The sequence below is a fragment of the Eucyclogobius newberryi genome, unplaced genomic scaffold (genome assembly GCF_026437365.1).
Source record: "Eucyclogobius newberryi isolate DKJ021-1_F unplaced genomic scaffold, fEucNew1.0.hap1 SCAF_6, whole genome shotgun sequence".
NCBI lineage: Eukaryota > Metazoa > Chordata > Actinopteri > Gobiiformes > Gobiidae > Eucyclogobius > Eucyclogobius newberryi.
This window is the reverse complement of record NW_027316278.1, coordinates 40,302,669-40,318,147: the sequence shown is the minus strand read 5'-3', so window position 1 is coordinate 40,318,147 and position 15,479 is coordinate 40,302,669. Positions and strand designations below refer to the sequence as shown.

Sequence of the window (15,479 nt, the reverse complement as noted above, 5' to 3'; positions counted from 1 at the left end):
CCTGGAGTGCTGGGTTCTGCATTGTAAATGAGAGCAGTACCACATCCTGTCGCAGCGGAGTCCGGCTGAATCAAGCTCCACAGTTTCAAAAGAACCAAACAGGAAACAGAATGTGGATTTGCAAAGTAAAAGCCCCTGGACAGACTTCTCATCTATTATTGATATTTGGACTCATTTTAGGTTAATATCCAGTGAGCGAGGGTCTGCGTCCCAGAGTGCAGTGCGGTGGACCTGCATGTGGTGGACTCAGGACTTCAGGAGGCGGAGTAGCTGGACCTGATGGAGTCCTCTCGGAGCTGTCGCCTCTTGCTCACCTCAGACTCTCTGTGAGTCCGGCGCTCAATTGTGATCTTAAAGTTTTTTCTGCAGAGGAAACAAAGAACACAACATTAAAGTTACTACAACATAAGGACCATTTCTAATATCAAACCATTTTATAACAACCGAGTACTTTGCTCTGAAAATGCTGGACTATTGGTCGTCCATAAAGCAGTGGTCACCGACCCGTCGATCTCTGAGGTCGTGGGGATCAAGCCCAAAGCACTATTTCCATTAAGTGTATTCTCAGGTACAAGTGACTGGACGATCAGTTACTCGAGTAAACATTCAGTGCGAGTACAGTTACGCCCAGAACACACCACCAAGGCATTCTGGGATGGAACGGCAATCGAAGTGAGGGCCGGGGGCCGGGGGCCAAACTGCCCGGGGGCCAAACTGCAATTCAATTAGGTCTGGATATTTCTGGTTTGGTAAAATATAATCATCTGCATCCATCGATTTTCTTTCGCTTTACTCGGGGCCGGGTCGCAGGGGCAGCAGTCTAAGCAGGGACTCCCAGCCCTCCTCCTCCCCAGACACTTCCTCCAGCTCCTCCAAGGGGATCCCGAGGCGTTCCCAGAACAGCCGAGAGACATAGTCTCTCCAGCGTGTCCTGGGTCTTCCTCTTCCCGGTGGGACATGCCTGAAACCCCTCCCCAGGTAGGCGCCCAGGAGGCATCCGGAACAGATGCCTGGGCCACCTCATCTGGAGGAGCAGCGGCTCTACTCCGAGCTCTCCCCGTGTGACCGAGCTCCTCACCCTAATTTATAATTTTATGTCCCATAAATGTTAATGCCATGAATTGTCTTTGATTGCCTTAATTAATGTATTGGGCCAATGGGTCCTAGTGCAAAGCAAACAAGAGGGGGGACCTGGCAGAACCCTGTCTCACCCTTTTTTCCAGTTTCAGTGAGTCTGTCCACATTCAGAGACTAGATCCTTCCCTTCTTTAAGCATTAGAGATATGATGACTCCTTCGCAACGCTGAGGTTAAACTTTTTTTAAAGCTTTATACCATTTTGAGATGAACCCATCACTCCCTTGAGATGTATCGTTCTTTGATCTCGTAATTTATCCTGTATATCTAACTGTGATTTCAGCTCCTAATTTTCAATTTTGCTCATATAATATGTAAAAGTTCTATTTCTTCGTAAATATTGTGTGCGCGGCTTTTATTCAGGAGCGCTGTATATCCCGAAAAGTATGCTACTATAAAAGATGACTCCCTCATCTGTATGACTCCCTCATCTGTATGACTCCCTCACCTGTATGACTCCCTCACCTGGATGGCTCCCTCACCTGTATGACTCCCTCATCTGTATGACTCCCTCACCTGTATGACTCCCTCACCTGGATGGCTCCCTCACCTGTATGACTCCCTCATCTGTATGACTCCCTCACCTGTATGACTCCCTCAACTGCATGGCTCCCTCACCTGTATGGCTCCCTCACCTGTATGACTCCCTCACCTGTATGACTCCCTCACCTGTATGGCTCCCTCACCTGGATTACTCCCTCACCTGTATGACTCCCTCATCTGTATGGCTCCCTCACCTGTGTAGCTCCCTCACCTGGATTACTCCCTCACCTGTATGACTCCCTCATCTGTATGGCTCCCTCACCTGTATGGCTCCCTCACCTGTATGACTCAATCACCTGTATAGCTCCCTCACCTGTATGACTCCCTCACCTGTATGACTTCCTCACCTGTATGACTCCCTCACCTGCATGGCTCCCTCACCTGTATGACTCCCTCACCTGTATGACTCCCTCACCTGTATTACTCCCTCACCTGTATGGCTCCCTCACCTGTATAGCTCCCTCACCTGTATGACTCCCTCACCTGTATGACTTCCTCACCTGTATGACTCCCTCACCTGCATGGCTCCCTCACCTGTATGACTCCCTCACCTGTATGACTCCCTCACCTGTATTACTCCCTCATCTGTATGGCTCCCTCACCTGTGTAGCTCCCTCACCTGGATTACTCCCTCACCTGTATGACTCCCTCATCTGTATGGCTCCCTCACCTGTATGACTCAATCACCTGTATAGCTCCCTCACCTGTATGACTCCCTCACCTGTATGACTTCCTCACCTGTATGACTCCCTCACCTGCATGGCTCCCTCACCTGTATGACTCCCTCACCTGTATGACTCCCTCACCTGTATTACTCCCTCACCTGTATGGCTCCCTCACCTGTATGACTCCCTCACCTGTATGACTCCCTCACAGTGCAGTTCTGTCAGGACCCAAGAATCTATGCCAAAGTCCTCACCCTTGAGAAGACCTTTAGTACTTTTGTCTGCTGGATGGTCTGTAGCAGGAGTGAGCGAACGTTTTGGCTTTGGTGCCACGTGAACAGTTCTTTTCTCTGAGTGTGCCACATAGACACAGTCACAGTCATTCAATTCTCACATTCCAGTCTTTATTTTGTGGCCGAATTAGAAGTAATTCCTCCATTTTGATGCTTTTTGATGCTACATTTTACTGAGGCTGAGCAAAATAATATGTCTGTTTGCCGTAACCCGACCGACCCGGTATAAAACTAGCCGACTAAAAAAAAAATCATCATTTTATTTAAAAAAACGCCAAATTCTTTTATTTTTCAAATATTTCGCCGACTCACCGACCGGTCTTTCTTTAAGCACCGTGAGGAATAATTTTATAGCCCTTGTAAACCTATCTTTAATCCCAAGGGACAAACAACGCACTGCGTAACGCATCTGCGTCTTCATTTTCTGTCCTCCATATGCTTCTGTAGTAAACAGATCATGCAGGAGGAAACCTCTATTGTCTTTACCTTGTAGATTTGACTCTGTCAGCGCCACTGGCCTGGCCACCGCTCATGACGCTCTGCATCATGGTGTGGCTTTATTTAAATTTGACTTACGCATTTCATTCTGGGACATAAACACGCCTAGCAGCGCCATCACAACAAACATGGCGACGCCAGTGTCCCCCGCATGTTCTCCCCGCTCGCCTTCGCTACCAAAATAAGACCTTAAAATCAGGAGATTTAGTCTCCCAATCGGGTTGATCGAGACATTTTCCGTATTTGACTGTTGAAGCCTGACCCCTGCACTGTTGAAGCCTGACCCCTACACTGTTGAAGCCTGACCCCTACACTGTTGAAGCCTGACCCCTACACTGTTGAAGCCTGACCCCTGCACTGTTGAAGCCTGACCCCTGCACTGTTGAAGCCTGACCCCTACACTGTTGAAGCCTGACCCCTGGATTGTTGAAGCCTGACCCCTGAACTGTTGAAGCCCAACCCCTACACTGTTGAAGCCTGATCCCTGGACTGTTGAAGCCTGACCCCTGGACTGTTGAAGCCTGACCCCTGGACTGTTGAAGCCTGACCCCTACACTGTTGAGGCCTGACCCCTACACTGTTGAAGCCTGACCCCTACACTGTTGAAGCCTGACCCCTGCACTGTTGAAGCCTGACCCCTGCACTGTTGAAGCCTGACCCCTACACTGTTGAAGCCTGACCCCTGCACTGTTGAAGCCTGACCCCTGCACTGTTGAAGCCTGACCCCTACACTGTTGAAGCCTGACCCCTGGATTGTTGAAGCCTGACCCCTGAACTGTTGAAGCCCGACCCCTACACTGTTGAAGCCTGATCCCTGGACTGTTGAAGCCTGACCCCTGGACTGTTGAAGCCTGACCCCTGGACTGTTGAAGCCTGACCCCTGGACTGTTGAAGCCTGACCCCTACACTGTTGAAGCCTGACCCCTGCACTGTTGAAGCCTGACCCCTACACTGTTGAAGCCTGACGCCTGGACTGTTGAAGCTTGACCCCTGGAGGTCACTCCGACTCAAAAAATGGCAACATTTTGATATTTTTTTTGCCTTCAAAGTAAAACAAATAAGAATTTACTTACCGACCGACCCACTAAAAAAATGTTGGGTCGGGTTACAGCAAACAGACAATTTATTTGGGGCAGCCAGATATTTATTTTTTTGCAGCTGCAGACTAGAGGCCTACACCTCATAATTTTTATAATGTATTTATAAAAACAAATACAAAAATATTTGTTTTCTGTACCATGTAACTGCACGTGTCAAAATACAATCTATGACACTTGTGGATCATTATGGTTTTTTAGACATCTTAAATTGTAATATTGATCTAAAACTTCCAGGTTGAAAACCGTCAGCCCCTTCACTGTGCATTACTTGCCTGACCAGCCATTCCCAACACGTTTTGGCAAACTACTTGGCGCTCGACCGCTGCGTTTCAATTTCTAGGGCGGAGTTTAGAGCAGAGACAGAACCAATCACATAAGCCCAGAAGTGACACAAAAAACGCGAAACGCTTAACCGGATTTTACGTAGCCCATGTCAACAAGGCGTGTTTCCGAAGTAAACACTCGGTCAGGAGCCGGGTCACGAGCCGGGTCACGAGCCGGGTCCGCCATCTTGAATGTTTTGGACCGGGGGTGAAGAGCTACTTCTAGCTACTTCGAGCTATCTCGCGTTAAAACCTCCGACTGGGATTGGTCGGTAAATGGATGACCGACGATTTCATTGGCTCTGACTCCGATTCCAGACCGAGACGCATTCAAACAGAATGTGGGCGGGGCTGGCGGGTCAGGCAAGTGTATTACCACAACCTGACTGTGGAGAGCTGCAGGCCACAATAGCGAGCGGCTGATTTTTAAAAAACATTTGGCCCAAAAGGCTTTGCAACACGGCCAAATTTTATGTGCTATTATTATTACTATTACAGCGTATTTATACAGCACTTTTCCACCTTCAAGTCACTGAAAGCGCTTTACTAGGCAATGAGGGTGAAGTGCCTTGCCTAAGGAGACAACAACATTTCCTCTAGTTGCCTCGTTATGGCACCTGGTGTTCGACCGGTCTCCCATCCAAGTACTGACCAGGTGCTGGCCTGCTTCGCTTCCAAGAGCTGACCAGATTGGGCATTGGCAAGCAGATATGGCCACAAAGGCCATGCAAGTCGCTTATCAAGAAAATAAAATTGCAATGAAACTCCCTCACCATCAGGAAATGTTCTCTTTGGAAAGTAATACATAAAAATACCAAAGTACTACGCTGACGTTACCTTACAAAGTAGAACGCCACCAGCAGCGTGACTCCCAGTACAGCGCCCACAATGACTCCGGTTAATGCTGAGACACCGAGCCCACCTGTGGAGAAAGTTCATGGGTCAGACTCAGACTCAACAGGTGACCCTATATGGTCGGGGGGACTCACAGGACTTGTCCGCGGTGGCGGGGGGAGGACGGACACGGCCTCTAAGGGTGAAGTGCTCTCTGTTGAAAGGTGGCAGCATCTGAAATGTCCCATTCTCTCCAAAGTAATTAGCCACTGTCTGGAGAGGACACACCCCACAGTAACGGTCATTAGTTACAGGTGGTCAGCTGACAGTGGTGCTCAGTGGTGATCACTGGTGGTCAACAGTAGTCTGGAGTTGTCAGCAGGGGACAACAGTGGTCAATAGTTGTTAGGGATGTTCATTAGTCAGTAGTGGAGTTGTCAGTGATGGTCAGCATTTGACAGCAGTGATCAGTATTCAGGAGCGGTCACCAGGGTACTACAGTGATGGTTAGTGATGGTCAGCAGTGGTCATTGCTTTGTTGGTGCTACCTCGAATGTCCCTGCCTCAGTGTCTGTCATGGACATCAGGGAGAAGTCCCCATCTCTGTCCCCATTGGCATCTATGGACACCGGCCCAGCAATGCCTAAAGATAATAGAAATGAATAATAATGAATAATGAATCCATTATTACGAAGCAAAGAAAAGATTTGAATGCATTTACATTCAACACAGTTTTAGAAAATGCAGCAGGTCTGTGTAGGCTCATGTCTCTGGCAGGACACGTACCCTCAAATGTGCGATTCCACATGCGGGAGGTGATCTCAGACGCATTGCTCTTGTTGTGGCCACTGTGGAGCACCTCCTGCAGGGCAATGGCGTAGAGAAGCAGGGCGTCGTGGAAGCCCTCCATGAACAGGTTAACCTGAAACAGACACACACTGGATTAGAATGCACATGAAGGAACCGTCGAGTTCTTCACATTTATCAATCTGGGAAGACTCTCGCCAGTGTTGTGCGCGTTCATTGAACAAAAGTTCATGAACGCGTTCATAATTTTGGTGAACGTGAACTGAACGTACTGTATTACTGCAGACGAACGACACTGTGAACGCGTTATTTCTGGTGTCTGTGAACGGCACGGTCATTCTTTTTAATTTTGTTAAATAAAGTGTCAGATTTCCAGAGACTTGCAGACGAAAAACACACCGTTAAGTTGCCCGACCAGAGCCTATGTCTGGCAAGTGTGAGAGCTCCAGAGTTGTAGAGGCCGATAGCGCTATTGCAGACGATAGAGATTTCACCTGTCGCACCGCACTGCACATGTGCATCAAAACACAAAGCAGCATGGACGCAGCAGTAACAGAGCAGCAAGGAGTCGCCCTACGACCAGTTACAAGGAGTCGCCCTACGACCAGTTTTATGATAAGGTCGGTGAGGATGGGAACAATCTAACATTTCTGTGCAAACTTTGCCCAGCAAATTTTCCCTCATGTTTTTGAAAATATCCTGTGGGGTTGAAAGCTGCAACTGCTGCTAGAACTACTACTACTACTAGTAGTAGTACTACTACTACTACAACTACTACTACTACTACTACTACTACTACTACTACTACTACTACTACTACTACTACTACTACTACTACTACTACTACTAGTGTGGACTGAATGGACAGCAACACATGGGGAAGTCTGTCCCTTCAATGTGAATGTAAATCCTGGGTAAAGGATTCAAAATTGGATATGAAGATGATATCTGACATTTTAGCATTAAACTATTAAAATAATTGCTCTCTGTGGTTGTATTTGGGCTGTGGAAATGATTTAGAAAAAATATAGTATAATATTGAAAATAATAACTGAACTAGTTCATTTTTTGGAGCTGTGAACTTAGTTCAAAATTTTGAATTATGAACTATGAACTGAACTAGTTCATGTAAAAAGTGAACTTTCCCAACACTGGCTCGCACCTTTTTCCCAAACACCCCTCTTAAGGTGTTGTTTCCCATGTGGGCATTGTAGTCCCCTTGGAGAATAGTCCCCATAGTAATGTCCAGTGCTGAGGCACAGGTCGGGTTTTTTTCCAACTCGCGGGTCCTGCAATTTTGGCATTCTCTGACCCGCCCTAGTCCGCCCCGCCCCGCCCTGGCATCAACTTTTTGCTCTCCTGCTCTCTTGTTCCTTTGATTTCTTGCCCTCGTGCTTTCATGGAGACAGTAGGACAGTAAGAGACAGAAGGGACTGTTCGATGTGTTTTTTGTGTTGAGCTTAAAAATGCTGCATAACTTATTGCAATCCAATTCATATTCACTGAAAGATTAGAAAGATTAATTTAGACAAAACTAAGCACAAAGTTGCAAGTAGAGCACAGACATGTGATACATGTCAACATTTCATAACCACAACCTGCCCCGCAATGAAATGAGAATATCTTGGCCAGCTTCAACCTGAATTGGAACCCCTCGGGGTAAAAGACGACCCGCACATTACTACAGTATCTCTCTCAGGGTCCCCACAGTTGTTCGCCCCGTAGGGCGACACAACCTTGAGAGACCTGCCCCAACCCAAAGGGGAAGGGCCACGACCCCTTCACTAGGAACTGCAACATCCCGCACCAGCCTGCCACCTCTCCCTTGAGCAAAGCCAGAGAAGTGGAGCGTCCCACTCAAAGGGATGGATTCCAGAGCCCAAACTGTGCGTGGAGTTAAGGACAACCACATCTATTCTGTAACACTTTCCCCAACATTGGAGACATTCCATGTCCCCAGAGCCAGGTTCTGTGTATGTGACCTGCCTCTGACTGGTTCCCAGATCTCTCTGCATCGACCCCTTACGGATCGATCCCCCAAAAGGTGGTGGGTGCATAGGAGGATGGTCCACGTCACTCCTTCAGGCTATGCCTAGCCGGGCCCCATGGGGAAAGACCACCAGATGCTTGCCATTGAGTGCCCACCCCAGGCCTGGCTCCAGGGTGGGGCCCCGGTGATGCCAATCTGGGCAACACAACTGGTCTTGTTTATAGAGTCATCATTAAAGGCTTCTTGGTCATACTCGTCACCCCCAAACTTATTTTGTTGCATTTTGTCTAATGTTTGATTTTATTTTGAGGATATATATCTAGAAACATAAGATAAGATATTCCTTTATTGTCTCACATGGGGAAATTTCATAATGACTTTGGTAGACAACAAATATGAATCTATATTTATCACTGCATTTGAAGGGTGTCAAGCCTTGTTTAAGTTTAATTTAAATTAAATGAAACTCATATCATCTGGGGACCCCCTGAAATCTTTTCACGTCCCAACCCTCAGGTTGAGACCTGCACCAGAGCACAGTGATGCTGCTTGAGAGAGTGTGTTCTGAATACGCATGTGTGTGTGTTTTGAGCACGATACATGCCACAGTTTGTGTGCAGCAGACAGCTCCTCCTGCTGCCTGTGGGAAACGTCTATCAACAAATCACATCGCTGCACAGAATCCAATGTGATCAGTGTCTGAAGTCTGCTCTACAGCACATGTCAGCTGTATTCTGAAGCTCCAGACCTTTGCTTGTGGAAGTTTTCTCAAACTGGATGTCGTTCGATGACATTAAGTCTGAGAAAAGCTCCTGATGCAGATGCTCCTGTCAGGGCTGATCTTTATGTGGGTGAAAAATGCCTTTGGAAGAAACAGCCTTTGGAGTTACAATTTTCCATAGAAATCTAAGGGTTGTAAGTGGACTTATTGAAATAAAAACATCTTTAGGTGCACACTTTTGTTATTTTTATGTCCAAGTTCTTATGTTGAAGGAGCAACCTGACCAACAAAGCATTGAAAACAATTAGTTTGCCTTTAGTGTCTCACTTTAAAACTGTTCTTTGTTATTTGACACCCGGCACAGATACTGTAATATTATGTGTTGTGACAGGGTGAAATATTAAAGCTTCAATATTTTGTCTCCATGATTCCAATAAATTGATGAAAGGCCAAGATAATATGACTGCTGCAGGGTGATCCCAGGCACACAGTCACTTCCTGTACTCTACAGTATCAGTATAGAAGGTATTCACTCCATCATGCAGGCCAGCACGCCTCAGGGCCCCCTTCATCTCCAGAGTGAAGTTCTCAAATTGTGGCTTGGTGCTCTTGAGCAGAGTGAGGGTGTTCAGAGACCTGTACGCCTGCATGGCCTCTGCATCGTGTGAGTCATCCCGTCGCCACCAGCCATCCCCTGGAGAGAGAGCAGACACAGGTCATGGGTCGGTGTGTTATTGCAAACTGGTTTGGTTAGATTTTGAGAATTACTTTTGATATCGCCAGTTCAGTTAATTTTTCCAAAATATATTATTTGAAATAACTAGATTGATCTTTGTACTGTATGCATTTAGTACCAACTCCAAAAGAAGTAGTGTAGTCACATTTCGTGCAGTGCCATTATCGCATGAATAAAATTAAGTGTAATGTCTTTCCTTTAAACAGTTGGTAAGGACAAACTAAATATTGGCCCCTGCTGGAGATTTAAGGCCAATCGGTCCAACACATGTATGTCCAAAGAGAGTGCACCTAGAGGATTGCACTACATTGAGAACCTCTATATTTTCTGGAAACAAGAGCACCTGTTTATGAAAAATGGCCCACACCTATCACACCTGTGCAGAGACACCGCGACAGTTCTGGATTGGTTTTGGATCAATCTCACAACCATTCACACTTCATAGAGGAACAAGGCAAGGATGTCCACTCTCTCCAGCACTAATAACTGTATGAATCGAACCCCTCGCAGCAGCAGCCGCCAAAACCCCAATATTACAGACACACACTGGTCACCATAACATCGGATTGTGTGCAGACGATATTACTTTACCTACAGCAACTACACATATCCCTAATTGAAACAATCAAACTGATACAATTCTCACATATTTCGGACTATTCAATTAACCACGGGCCAAAATGTTGTCATGTAAATAAATCACCGGTTCTGTAAGGAAGACAGTGTGTGAGTTTTCTTCTTTTTTAAGTGAGAGCTTGACGAGCAGTGCGCTCTCCTTCTCTTATGTTATGGTTCCTATGTTTGTGTATTGTGACCGGAGAGCGGTGTATTGTGGTTGACCAGAGATCTGTGTATTGTGGTTGATCAGAGAGCGGTGTATTGTGGTTGATCAGAGAGCGGTGTATTGTGGTTGACCAGAGAGCGGTGTATTGTGGTTGACCAGAGATCTGTGTATTGTGGTTGATCAGAGAGCGGTGTATTGTGGTTGATCAGAGAGCGGTGTATTGTGGTTGATCAGAGAGCGGTGTATTGTGGTTGATCAGAGAGCGGTGTATTGTGGTTGATCAGAGAGCGGTGTATTGTGGTTGATCAGAGAGCGGTGTATTGTGGTTGACCAGAGAGCGGTGTATTGTGGTTGACCAGAGATCTGTGTATTGTGGTTGATCAGAGAGCGGTGTATTGTGGTTGATCAGAGAGCGGTGTATTGTGGTTGATCAGAGAGCGGTGTATTGTGGTTGACCAGAGATCTGTGTATTGTGGTTGATCAGAGAGCGGTGTATTGTGGTTGATCAGAGAGCGGTGTATTGTGGTTGATCAGAGAGCGGTGTATTGTGGTTGATCAGAGAGCGGTGTATTGTGGTTGACCAGAGATCTGTGTATTGTGGTTGATCAGAGAGCGGTGTATTGTGGTTGACCAGAGATCTGTGTATTGTGGTTGATCAGAGAGCGGTGTATTGTGGTTGACCAGAGATCTGTGTATTGTGGTTGATCAGAGAGCGGTGTATTGTGGTTGATCAGAGAGCGGTGTATTGTGGTTGATCAGAGAGCGGTGTATTGTGGTTGATCAGAGAGCGGTGTATTGTGGTTGATCAGAGAGCGGTGTATTGTGGTTGATCAGAGGGCGGTGTATTGTGGTTGATCAGAGAGCGGTGTATTGTGGTTGATCAGAGAGCGGTGTATTGTGGTTGATCAGAGAGCGGTGTATTGTGGTTGATCAGAGGGCGGTGTATTGTGGTTGATCAGAGAGCGGTGTATTGTGGTTGATCAGAGAGCGGTGTATTGTGGTTGATCAGAGAGCGGTGTATTTTGGTTGATCAGAGAGCGGTGTATTGTGGTTGATCAGAGAGCGGTGTATTGTGGTTGACCAGAGAGCGGTGTATTGTGGTTGATCAGAGGGCGGTGTAGAAAAGGTAGATTTACCTTTGATTAAGAATGAGTTCAACATGGTTAATCCAATGGCATCTGAAAAGTTACAAATAGCATCCTTTAATACTAATGGCATATTTGGTATTGGTAAGATATTGAGAAAGATGAGGAAAGAAAACAATTATAATATATACCTACAAGAAACCCATTTTAACGACTTAGAACATAAAAAATGTACTTTGGTTTCAACAAACTTTACTATTCCTCACACAGGGGCAAACATAACAGGGGTGTGGCCAAATTCATCTCAAGCAGAAAAGCCTTTGAACAGAGTTTTGAACAGCTAAAGAGGAAGGATCGACTTGACTGTGCCTCATACAGAGCTCTGAACATGGACTCATGTATACACCTCCATTATGTCCAAAAGAACGGAACAAATACTCACAAACTTCATTCACAATGATCAGACAGGATTTATTAACAAACAATGAACACAAGACAACATAAGACGATCTTTACACATAATGATCCCGACACAGAAACAACAAAAAGCTGTAGTAATAAGTCTGGACGCTGTGAAAGCTTTTGATTCTGTTTGCCTTGTTTATGTAAAGTGCAAACCAAATTTAGAATAGATGATTTAATAATAAGAAAATTAAAGCCGCAGTAGCGGCGATGATGGCTCTCGCCTTCCCGTGCGACCGCCTTCCCGCCTGTCCATGTTTTCTGCTGCGTTTTGCGTCAGACCAAACAACGCTCAGTAATTCACCGTTGATGATTGTGTGGTTTGCAATTCAAATAGTAGTTTGTCCTGACAAATTGCAAGATTGTGCTGAACGCAGACCTGAGCAGGGAGAAAGAGAGAGAGCCTCGGTGACCCGTGACTTTTCATTGATGTTCAGGGGGTCAAAAATACCCCAGTTGTGGCAGAAAGAATAAAGTCTAAAGAATAAAGTCTAAAGAATAAAGCCTAAAGAATAAAGTCTAAAGAATAATAATTCTAACGCGGCACGAGAGGAAATGTCCCATCAAAATAAAAGCGGAAGAGGAAGTGAAGGCATTCATTGCGCCTCTACTGGCCAATTGTGAAAATACACAATATCTGCAGTGCACTTTTTTCATGGCGTCTCGAGGAGAATATAATCCATGAGTTTCAAACAAATCAGACAATGTTGAGTTTTTCACACAATGGGTAGGGGGCGCTATAGAGTAAATTTGTCACATGGGTTTTATTTCCAATCAGACCCTAAAAACGCGTTAGTGAGTGAAATATGAGCTCCGTAGATCATTTCCATTAGGCGTGACTTGTCCTTGAAAAAACAGGAAATTAAGTCTTTTTTGAGGGCGTGTTACGCGGAGACCGTAAAGAATATCAACATTCTTTTGAATATTTATTAAATGTCAAAGTCTTTAGATGCAAAAAGTGCTGTTTTGAGCTCGATCGGACAAAAAATCTAGGACAAGTACGATTTTGAAAAAAAAAAGTCAAGCGTGGCGGTGCCACTTTGATTCGACATGGCTGACTTCCTGTTTATCATAGAGCGATGCTGCCAAGTGTGTTTTAATCCTCAAAGGTCAGAGGTCAAAGGGAGCTCCATCACTGTCCCAAGTCTCATGTGCCTAGGCCAAAGATTAAGCGTCGGCACTGTTGCGACGGGGGTTCTCGCAACCTCCATTTTATTGGAGTTCGGGCCGAGCCGATTTACCATGCAAAACAACAATAAGAAATCTGGCAAGAACAATGTCTCGATCCATTCCATTCTGGAAGGCTCGAGCCAAATATTGAGGCCCTTTATGCTGGTCCAACATCAAGAACTGCAATTAAAGGTAACTTGACAGATTGTCTTTGGAAACTTTGGTAAGGCAGGGTTGTGCTTGGTCCCCCCTTTTGTTCGCTTTGTTCTTGGAAACATTGGCCCAACATATTAGACGATGGAACAATTTATAGTGTTTCAATTGATGGGACGGAGCATAAAATTGCCTGCTGCAGATGATGTCTTACTGTATTCAACCAAAGCAGAAATGTCCAGACCTAATGTGAAGCATTTCCTTCATGATGTTGGTCCAATGTCTGATACAAACTGAAAGTGCAAAAAACTGAAATTCTCTCTTACTGACACCCCCCTCTGTCCTTTAGAAAGACTTACCCATTTAAATGGCAAATGGAATCCCTTAAATATGTAGGTGTGGTCTTCTATAAAGAACTGTCAACAAAAACTATACTCTAATTTTCCCCACTATAAAAAAATATCTTAAAAATTTCCAATTTCCATCCCCAACCGGCTGTTTGATGAGTGGAATAAATCAATCTCAAGATTTATGGCAAGGAGGGTACTGGTGTATATATATATATATATATATACTGTGAATCTGAAGCTCAATGGTCTTATACTGTGAGTCATGTGGTGCTGGGGGTTCCTGTACAGGTCTTATACTGAGAGTCATGTGGTGCCGGGGGTTCCTGTACAGGTCTTATACTGAGAGTCATGTGGTGCCGGGGGTTCCTGTACAGGTCTCATACTGAGATTAATGTGGTGCCGGGGGTTCCTGTACAGGTCTTATACTGAGAGTAATGTGGTGCCGGGGGTTCCTGTACAGGTCTTATACTGAGAGTCATGTGGTGCCGGGGGTTCCTGTACAGGTCTCATACTGAGATTAATGTGGTGCCGGGGGTTCCTGTACAGTTCTTATACTGAGAGTAATGTGGTGCCGGGGGTTCCTGTACAGGTCTCATACTGAGATTAATGTGGTGCCGGGGGTTCCTGTACAGGTCTTATACTGAGAGTCATGTGGTGCCGGGGGTTCCTGTACAGGTCTCATACTGAGATTAATGTGGTGCCGGGGGTTCCTGTACAGTTCTTATACTGAGAGTAATGTGGTGCCGGGGGTTCCTGTACAGGTCTCATACTGAGATTAATGTGGTGCCGGGGGTTCCTGTACAGGTCTTATACTGAGAGTCATGTGGTGCCGGGGGTTCCTGTACAGGTCTTATACTGAGAGTAATGTGGTGCCGTGGGTTCCTGTACAGGTCTTATACTGAGAGTAATGTGGTGCCGGGGGTTCCTGTACAGGTCTTATACTGAGAGTCATGTGGTGCCGGGGGTTCCTGTACAGGTCTTATACTGAGAGTCATGTGGTGCCGGGGGTTCCTGTACAGGTCTTATACTGAGAGTAATGTGGTGCCGGGGGTTCCTGTACAGGTCTTATAATGAGAGTCATGTGGTGCCGGGGGTTCCTGTACAGGTCTTATACTGAGAGTAATGTGGTGCCTGAGGTTCCTGTACAGGTCTTATACTAAGAGTAATGTGGTGCCGGGGGTTCCTGTACAGGTCTTATACTGAGAGTCATGTGGTGCCGGGGGTTCCTGTACAGGTCTCATACTGAGAGTCATGTGGTGCCGGGGGTTCCTGTACAGGTCTTATACTGAGAGTCATGTGGTGCCGGGGGTTCTTGTACAGGTCTTATACTGAGAGTCATGTGGTGCCGGGGGTTCCTGTACAGGTCTCATACTGAGAGTAATGTGGTGCCGTGGGTTCCTGTACAGGTCTTATACTGAGAGTAATGTGGTGCCGGGGGTTCCTGTACAGGTCTTATAATGAGAGTCATGTGGTGCCGGGGGTTCCTGTACAGGTCTTATACTGAGAGTAATGTGGTGCCTGAGGTTCCTGTACAGGTCTTATACTAAGAGTAATGTGGTGCCGGGGGTTCCTTTGCAGGTCTTATACTGAGAGTCATGTGGTGCCGGGGGTTCCTGTACAGGTCTTATACTGAGAGTAATGTGGTGCCGGGGGTTCCTGTACAGGTCTTATACTGAGAGTCATGTGGTGCCGGGGGTTCCTGTACAGGTCTCATACTGAGAGTCATGTGGTGCCGGGGGTTCCTGTACAGGTCTTATACTGAGAGTCATGTGGTGCCGGGGGTTCTTGTACAGGCCTTATACTGAGAGTCATGTGGTGCCAGGGGTTCC

At 46.2% G+C, this 15,479-nt stretch overlaps 1 protein-coding gene across 1 annotated transcript in view; it reads right to left on the bottom strand.

Moving 5' to 3' along the window:
- Positions 1-254: 254 nt before the first annotated feature.
- Positions 255-15,479, bottom strand: part of npr3 (natriuretic peptide receptor 3) — a 30,425-nt gene continuing 15,200 nt past the window's right edge. The window contains exons 3-8 of the mRNA XM_072432724.1: positions 9,444-9,604; positions 6,179-6,314; positions 5,941-6,035; positions 5,548-5,665; positions 5,396-5,480; positions 255-363 (exon numbers count right to left, since the gene is read on the bottom strand). Coding sequence (XP_072288825.1) covers positions 255-363; positions 5,396-5,480; positions 5,548-5,665; positions 5,941-6,035; positions 6,179-6,314; positions 9,444-9,604 — 704 coding nt within the window. The remainder of the gene's footprint in view (positions 364-5,395; positions 5,481-5,547; positions 5,666-5,940; positions 6,036-6,178; positions 6,315-9,443; positions 9,605-15,479) is intronic.